The sequence below is a fragment of the Anabrus simplex genome, chromosome 7 (assembly GCF_040414725.1).
Source record: "Anabrus simplex isolate iqAnaSimp1 chromosome 7, ASM4041472v1, whole genome shotgun sequence".
Classification (NCBI taxonomy): Eukaryota; Metazoa; Arthropoda; class Insecta; order Orthoptera; family Tettigoniidae; genus Anabrus; species Anabrus simplex.
The window spans coordinates 180,680,567-180,690,212 of NC_090271.1; the positions used below are offsets into that span (position 1 = coordinate 180,680,567).

A 9,646-nucleotide genomic window follows, 5' to 3' on the forward strand; every position below is an offset into this window, starting at 1 on the left:
TTCATATAACTAAACCTAGCTATGAAGTGTGGTTCATGTTTCACCATGCCATTGTGAAACACTGCTTCTCTTGTAGTCTGAGACAGAAGTGTGCCATGTGTCGACACACTGCTTCACTGTGCCATCACGAAACACTTTCCAGGTACTGGGTATTGGAACACTGTTTCTCTTGCAGTCCGAGACAGAAGTGCGCCATGTGTCGACACATCACGACCCCATCGCGAGCACTGTCCAGGTACTGCTTGTCTGGGAGTTCGAGACGGAAGTGTGCTGTAGATTGACACACTGCTTTGAAGCAATTTGCTGTGCTGTATTGAATGTTTCAAAACAGTCAACAGTGTCACTTCACCCATCTCTAATTTGAATATGTCTGTCTACAGGAATTTACAAGCCCAAAATCTCTATTAATTGTCAAATGAAGAATGATAATATGATTTTTGCTAGTTTAAAGACAGATAATTAAGATAAAAATTGGCTTTGACTCCTTATGTTAATATTTTATCCTTCATTGTTAAGGATTAATCACAATGGGTACTTGTTAGACTCACGTATAAAATAATTTAATGTAGTATTTGCAGAATTACCTTTGACGTGAAATGTGGTCGAGGTAGCTTACTAATGATGACACCCTTGTCTAAGTCAAGAGTGTCTGCAGAATCATGTCTTGAACTCCAAAGAAAGTCAACAGGAACATCACGAAGAAGGCGTGTCATCAGTGAGGCCTCAGTTTCCATAGCATGAAGTGAGTAGCTGGAGCGCAGGTAGGAATCTGGGATTGGTGAACCCCCTGTAAAATTATTATCTGAGTAATAAAAGAAGATAGAAGAAAAATTTTTACCACCAAATATTTTGCAGATATTTAAAGAACATTCATTTAACTGTAATCAACATTACTTCTAGTTAATTTTTCTTAAATATCACACAATTAACCACACTGAATTTGATTTGTAAATGCTATTACAAAGTAGACTGCCATATTCTAATATCCAAGCATATGTAGAAAAGTTTTCAAATGGCAGACGTTACTGTGGAAAAGACTAAGAAAATTCTGCTAGCATATTTCCAGAATGAACAAAAATCATATTAATAGTTAGAAATGGATTACTGGTAAAAGATGGTGGTGCTGGTAGTGATTTTTGTTTTAAGAGGAAGTACAACTAGGCAAACATCCTTTATTAATATTAATCAGAGGGAAAGAATGGAAGGGTGTATGCCACTTCAAAAAATGAAAGTATTGGCCAATGTTCCACCAAGGGTCACAAAGGGCATGAAAATGAATGACTCCCTAGGATTCATAAAACCTAACACCATTAGGTTTGTAAAATAAAAAGAGTTAACCAAGACAGGTCGGATAGGACAAATGAAAGTGAGAAGCCTGACACAAGTATTTGGTAAAAGAGCAATGAGAAGTCCCAAATGACTCATCCAGTGATCATGCTAACATATTCTCATGAATTTTAAAATAATTGTGAATTCAATGAAATTTCAATTTGTGAGTTAGTCTTGAGATATTCACTGATGAACAGAAACAAGCTCTTTGAGGGCTGAGAAGAGACGGATATAGAAGAACAGGGACTGATGAGAAGAGAGCTTGTTTATTCGAAGATGGCAGTGTATGAAGATTGTTCTTGTCCTTTTATGTTTTCATGTTTGTCATTGCCTTCTCTTTCTGTTGCTTTCTCTTCCTACACTGACTTGTCATTGTGTTCCTCCTGTTTTGCATTCCTTTTCATGTTCCTATCTTTATACAACTTTATGAGCAATCAGTGAATATGTTAATCAGTGAAACCTGGCTAGTCATGTGTAACACCCCCTTTTGCCTGATGATGACAACGAAGCAGCATGACACGGACTCCACAAGACATTTGAAGACATGACTGATGCACAGCCTTCCATAATGCACAGAGATTGGTCAGAGCAGGGTCCAAGGCACACACATCCCTCTCGACAGCACCCTAGATGTGCTCGAGAAGACTGAGGTCTGGTGACCTAGGTGTTTTTTGAGCAAGTATCCTCTTTACCATGGAGTGTTCATTGAACCAATTACAGTAGCCACAATTCGGGAACGATGTTGCTGTACATATAGGCCTCCCACTGGGTGCTAAAGTAAAACAAATGGGTCGACATAATCTGACAGTGGGTTCTTATATCACCCCAATTGTCCAGTCCCACATCAGTCCTTGTGTCTTGTAACGTGCGGTGAACAGGGGTAACCTAGTGGTACAGCGGCTTCTGTATACCATTGCAAGTTAGTGGTTCTGGATGGGATGACTGCACATACTTCGTTTTGTTCAACATTGAATTTGCAAGTGATTTGATTCACTTTGGACGGCCTACCTGCTCTTACTATGCAAGCTAGCCAATGGTCACCTCTGTTATCAACATATTGTATACATTGTCGACACTGGTAGTAGTGGTTTTGCCAGAATCCACGTTCTCATGATATACTCTTGACACAGTGGCATGCTGAAACCCCAGTGCCTGCATGATTTTGGAGAAGGAATGACTCATACGCCTAGTACCAAGAATTTTGCTGCTATCAAATGCACCAAGATCTTGTGTCTTACCCATTCAGTACTCATCTGTTACACACACAACCAGTACAAGGTTTGATAACATCGCAGTCACATGCCATGTTGTACTATATTTACCATGCTAACCAGAGTGCCATTTATCCAAAATTATGCCTATCTCTAACTCAGTTACTTATCAGTGTATTGCACAATGGAGTAATCTGATATAAAGAAGATCTGAAGTTTGACGAAGGGAAATTCTGCAATCTACATTGTTCTACGCTCATTTTTCATTATGGTCATTAATTCTGTCTTAGGCACTAGACAAGTATGTCACTCTAAAAGATATGGAAGAAAACCTTATTTTTTATCAAAGAAGAAGAAAAATATATGTGGTTTCAGATTTTAAAATTATTTCATGGAAATTGATGTGGTATTAAATTGTTCCAAACTCAGGTTTAACCTCAAGATATTTATATATAGCTATAGTGGAAAGGAATGGACAGTTGGGAACAGGGAAAATATATGTCCAGTACTGTCAATAATGAAACCTGACAGTAGACAGGAAAAGCTGAGCTTCTCCAAAAATGTTCTTATGAAATAAAAATAAATATCTAGGTAGGCCTGAAATGCATGAGTAGCAAATCTGTGTAGAGAAGCCCTACCTAGCAGCAAACAATGGTTTGTTCTCATCAAACCACTAGAGTTAGCGGAAAGAACTCAGCCTTCCCTGTTTATCTGATTGATGGCGAGCAAGGATGCCATTGATGCACGTGCCTTTACATACTCTGAGTGACTAGCTACAGCATTTTTAGGCTAGCCTTTCCAAGTTATTACTAGTGAAGAATAATAGTGCATTTTGTGGCTGTTTCACAAAAAATGTAAAAGTAAAGTGAAGAAAAGATACATATGGGGCAATAAAAAAATTGTGGGAAAACTAATAGGAAACTTACATGTACAGTAAACTTTCGACTTAATGGACTCTTAGGGGCTAAGTGTTGTCCATATAATTGGAAGTCCATAAAATCATGAATCTCAGGTTTATTGTATTGACAATAACACACTTTCATTATTATTAATATACTTTAATGGGAAAAATTTATTTTGATCCATTGTACAGTGGATTTGGCTTGAAAGAAATTATGTTTCAGTTGCTTACCACTTGTATACTGCTTCTTGATAATTACTGATGAAAACTGCTGAAAATGCTCATAATGCATCTTATGGAGGAACCTATGAACAAGATAATGTTGTCCATTTGTTCTCTAACCACCGATTGTTTCTGACCTACTAAAACTGCTTCTTCTTCACAATCATCACCTTCTCTGCCATTGTCAGTTTCCTGATTACCCTGTAGAACATCTTCAGCAATCTCCTCCTGGCTTTAAATTAGATAGGCTTGGTCACCTTTGTTGATGTCTAGCCATTATTCAATGCCATTCTCATAGCAATTATCACCAGCCTGCTTTGAAGTTTTGTACAAGTCACAGGTTCTGGTTCATATTTTTATTTGTCAGTTTTGCCCATTAAATCAAAAGTCTGCTGAAGTGAGGGTTTACTGTACTATGAAAGAGAATTTAAAGCTGAACTGGCAATTTCTGAATCCCATAATATTATTATTATTATTATTATTATTATTATTATTATTATTATTATTATTATTATTATTATTATTATTATTATTATTATTATTATTATTATTATTATTATTATTATTATTATTATTATTATTATTATTATTTTCCAATCATATTTCCCAAAAAAAATTGCCCCTAAAGAGGAGTGTGAGAATATGAGGTGAATATATTTCAAGACTAAACACTCAGTAATACTCTAAGCATGCCAGTGGCCTACATGCACTCTACTAAACTACAAGCTTAATTTAGAGAAAATAGTTGTGTCAGCTGGTCACTCACAAAATAACCCTCGAAATCTACAAGAGAAAATATCTTATCAGTTGGTTCACTCACAGAATAACCTTCTATATTAAGAAAATGTCATTTGTTGGTCATTCTCTAATGCTCTAAATTTACAGAAAATAATAATAATAATAATAATAATAATAATAATAATAATAATAATAATAATAATAATAATAATAATAATAATAATAATAATAATAATAATAATAATAATAATAATAATAATAATAATAATAATAATAAATCTCGTCAGATAGTCACTAGCAGTGTATTAAAAAGTAACAGATAAAGGTGTAATGAGAATATAATTTTGATATCTCTGTCATTGTCTTTCTTCTTTTCCTGTTTCATTGGCACAAACTTTTATTTTTTTACTGTGATGAAGACACATAATATCTACTTACAAATCTAGTGAGACTAAATTGTTCTCAGAAGAACAAATCAACCTATCTCTCTAAGGCTTCTGTGATTACAGTAACTAAGTGTGAACTAATACAAGACAGTATACACAACTTCTTCTATTACTGTCATCGTCGAACGTTGACATCAGGGACCTCGAAGGTTTTGCTCTTGTCAGTTCCACCTTCTCCACCCATCCACGCTGCTTCAGGGCTTCACGGATAATTGGAAAATGTCCGATAATGGAGAATGTTTTGTGGTCCTAAAATCAAAATTAACTCAGAATTATTACAGTTGTCAACAATTATCAACAATTTATTTAAATATGGTTCATTTTTGAAACTATTTTAATAATACTTTATTATGGCATATGCCTTTGCTGGCAGGATGTAGTGTTTACGGTGCACTAGGTCTTCTGGTATGGGCTAGAGCAATTTTGTTACTTTCATTGATCTGTCTCAGCTTTATCCTTGGCTTTGACAAGATGAAAGTGACTGAAGTATGAGTGATGCTAGTAATGCCATTCCTTATGCAGCCAGTCCCTGCTATGAATGGTATGAAAATGTTGCTCACAGGGTCAGTTGGTGCATGCATTTCAGTGGGCTTGGCAGACTGATATGTAATAGCAACTTCTGGCTCGGTGAGGAAAGCAAAGGGAAACTACCTCGCTCCTCATTTCCCTAGTACGCCTCTTCAGTGATGCCTAGGCCATTTATGACAACTGATGGCGGAGCTGTTGAGGATCCAATCAGCCTTCGGGCTGAGGACTAAACATACATACATACATACATATTATGGCATAAAACCATGTGTTTTAACTAATGAACTATACATAAAGCAGAGAGTCTGGGAGAGTCTTCTTTATACCCCTTTCTTTTGTTACTAAAAAATGGCTTATCAATCAATCAGTCACCACTGATCTGTATTTAGGGCAGTTTCCCAGGTGGTAGACTCCCTATCAGTAGTTTCAGTAGTTTACCTAATCTTTTCTTAAATTATTTCAAAGAAGTTGGAAATTTATTGAACTTCTCCATTGGTAAATTATTTCAATCCCTAATTCCTCATCAATATTTGCCTTAATTTGTCTTCTTGAATTCCAATTCTATCTTCATAATATGATCCTTCCTGCCGAGACTACCTGCTGAGGACAGCTAACTGAATGGTGGAAGTATGAATGTGTGCGCGCCAGAGGATAAGTCATTATTAAGAGTTCTTACTTTTAATTAGTTTTATTATTAACTTAGTAATGTATTTAAAATTGCTCTCAATTCTATTAATTTTTTGTTTGGTTTTAACTATTTTAAATATCTCATAAATTTATGTATGGTTTTGATTAGTATGTGGTTAAGTGGAAGAGAGGGCCTCGAGCCCTAACTTCGCCACTGAAAAAAGGCATTAATAAATAAATAAATAATAAAATTAAAAACTCCACACAAGCTTACACGTCTAGTAATGCCATTCCTGCCATATCTCCACTGACATTTTGGAACATACCACATATGGGTAACTAGCTGATGTACCCATGCTTCGCTACGGGATTCTCAGAAAGACTGCCTTTGTGGTTTTCCTACCTGAAGTCGTCAGAAGGACTGTAGTGATTAGAGCAATGTTATATGAAATACTCGATCAAATTAATAAACCGCACATTTTCTCACTTTTAATGAACAGTACTACGGTGCCGATCTAACAATCCAAAGTTCCAGCGCTGCAATGGCCAGACCACAGACAGCCGTGAACACTTCTCTGCCATTATTCTGTTAAATATGCACACTGCTCATTCCAATCAGTGCCTCAGAGTAGGAATTGAATAGCTCGAATGCTATGATAAACCAGTTTATTACGTATCAGTAGTATCAGAAGTTTATCTAACTACCCAGCTATTTCCCGCCAATTTTCAGGCAGGCTGTTATACTCGGTACGATCGGGTGAGTTGGCTGTGCAATTAGGGGTGCATAGCTGTGAGCTTGGATCCGGGAAGTAGTGGGTTCGAACTCCACTGTCAACAGCCCTGAAGATAGTTTTCCGTGGTCTCCAATTTTCACAACAGGAAAATGCTGGGACTGTAACATAATTAACGTAGGGGCTGCTTCCTTCCCACTCCTAGCCCTTTCATATCCCACTGTCGCCATGAGTCCTATCTGTGTCGGCGCGACGTAGAGCAAATTTTAAAAAAACTCGGTATACAGCAGTAATCTCATCTATCGGAGATGAATGGCAACAGAGACATAAAGCAAATCACAACAAACAATGATCAATGTAATGTTATTGTTGATCAATGATATGAACTTTCTGTATTGTAGTCCTTCACATTCAGTTTTCTTTCGACTCTGTAATATAAGGCCGTCTTATAAAATTAATTATAGCGTAGATAGTAGTTCCTTAATCTCTGACTTTACATACCGATTTTCATTAAATTCTGTTTACCTATTTTCTCGTGACGGCGCTGATATGATCTTAGCAACAAAAATCCATATTCATGAATATCTCCGTTATCATAGCCCATACGGTCAAAATGTATAAGACATAAATGATCGGAAATTTAATACTATGTAACTTTATTTATATAGTACTTGTCCATAAGACCACTAATAACACAAATATTCGAGAATTAAATTTTGGGCCTTCCTCTAAACTACCATTTCGCTCAGCGTGAATAAAGTTATTTATGGCCTAGATTGTAGAGACTTATTCCCTGACTTTGCATACCGATTTTATTTACGATGGGATAACTAATAACAAATATTTGAGAGATGGTAAGTTTCTTCTCAGATGTCTTAAAACTGACAAAGTTGCACTGATTACTCAAGTCTTTCATGTTTGTCAAGTTACATTTACCAAAGTATGGTATACCTATAGAATAGAATAGAATACTCCTAAACCCTAGTTCCGGATCACCTAAAACTGAGGAGAGAGTTTTCATTTATTGCAGTCCACTATTCATGATACATGTATTAGAGTTTTCTATTACAGCTAGTTTCCTATTGTTACATCAACCACTATAATTGAACCTAATAAGTGTTTATACCCATTTTATAAACTATCAATGTTTTTTGTCCTAGATTTTATATTCTAGGACAAACATGTATCCTACCTTTCATTGGTGAAGTTAGTGCTTATTTTATTTTATTCTGACACACATTTTTTTAAATACCTAAAAATTGCTGTTCTTCCCAGTGTGATCCACTCTTCGTTTAATAATTTTATAATTCTATGAAATTCTTTCTTTTTCACTTTTTTCTTTTTATTCACTACCCAGATAATTGACCCTAAGTGAGTGTGTCTCCCTCTTCCACTGTTTCTGTACATAATAAACAAGGATTATTGTCAAGTTTCTCTCTTTGACCCTTTTACATACTCATTAATCACCACACCATACCTACTTCTTACTTCTCTGTTCGTCTGTCTTTCTTTCTTTATTACAATTTTGGGTAATGTTTCAGATTTCTAGAAATATTCTCTTGGTCTTACATTCTGACATGATCACCTGCTTCTCATTATCTTTCACTCTCACTTTCTTACTCAGCTTCTTTTCTTTTTTTCTGAATCTCTTTATCTTAACAGTCTCCAATTCCTAATCTGTCTAGTATCCTTTTCAGCTTGAATGCCCAGTAATCATTATGTACAAAGCCCGCCTGGTGACCACGATCATTAAGGCATCAAGTCTACAGTGTCTGACATCATGGTTTGCCAGTTCGAGTCGTATTAGTGAAAAATATTTTCACCTCCGCCCCATACAGTGCCAGCAGGATAGGAGAGCTGGTGGTATACAATTTCTGAATTCATTTCCAAACCTCACCACATTGTTCATGTGTAGTGAGGGTATTTGATGTTGTTGATGGTGATTCATCTATTGAAAGGAGACATTAAGCCTTGAACAGACCACTTGGAGTTATTCGACAGGAATAGGCTATGTGCTGACACCGGGTTTCACCCTCTCCCTACCTCATTATGATCATCATTCTACATCCAGACATGCAGGTCGCCTATGGGTGTCGAATAGAAATACCTGCACCTGGCAAGCCAAACATGTCCTCGAGCACTCCTGGCACTAAAAGCCATACGATAAATAAATAAAATCATGTAGATGTTTAATCTGATATTGATATGACTAAATTCACTATTTCCCTCCTGTTTAGCCTTCTTAATCTTAACAGATATTGTATTACCTTTCTATCTTCAGTATATCTGTTTGTATCTGTTTCTATCTTCGCATAAAGTTCTTACTCTATTATTATCTGTACATTCTGGTAGATCCATTATTATTTTGCAGAACTTATTACCTATTACATCCAGTTCTTTACTGCTTTCTTTAATGCCCCATACTTCCGCCCCATACAGTGCTCTGGATTTTACAAGTGAATTGAGAATATTTTTATGCAGCTTATAATCAGTATTTGGCATCTTTCTCTCTAAACATCTCATGCTAGATAAAGCAGTCAGCCCTTTCAATTATGCTCGTCTAATTTGTTCATTCCACTTACCGTTCGAGCTAGTATAATAGTAAAATATTCTGTTTTATTGACTATTCCTAATTCTGTACCTCTATCCATCACTACATTTCTTTTTTTCTTTAAATTATTTCCCTTTTTACATACAATTACTTTTGTTTTCTTGATGTAAATATTAAAATTCCATTTTCTGCAATATTCAGCCATTTTTGTGATGCTGTTTTGCATACCACCTGATGTTAAATAAAGCAGAAGGATGCTATCTGTGAAAACTAGGCCAGGAATATCTTTATTGTTAACACAGGGGCTTGTTATATTTTCCTTCCCTTCATTATTCAAAACATTATGAACACTATTAGTAATA

General features: G+C 35.8%; 1 protein-coding gene across 1 annotated transcript in view; it reads right to left on the reverse strand.

Annotated features, from left to right (window-relative positions):
• LOC136877771 (tubulin glycylase 3A-like) overlaps positions 1–9,384 on the reverse strand; it is a 165,754-nt gene extending 156,370 nt beyond the window's left edge. Inside the window, exons 1-3 of the mRNA XM_067151977.2 lie at positions 9,316–9,384; positions 4,961–5,096; positions 585–787 (exon numbers count right to left, since the gene is read on the reverse strand). Of these exons, the coding sequence (XP_067008078.2) occupies positions 585–787; positions 4,961–5,096; positions 9,316–9,384 (408 nt within the window). The remainder of the gene's footprint in view (positions 1–584; positions 788–4,960; positions 5,097–9,315) is intronic.
• Positions 9,385–9,646: the final 262 nt, after the last annotated feature.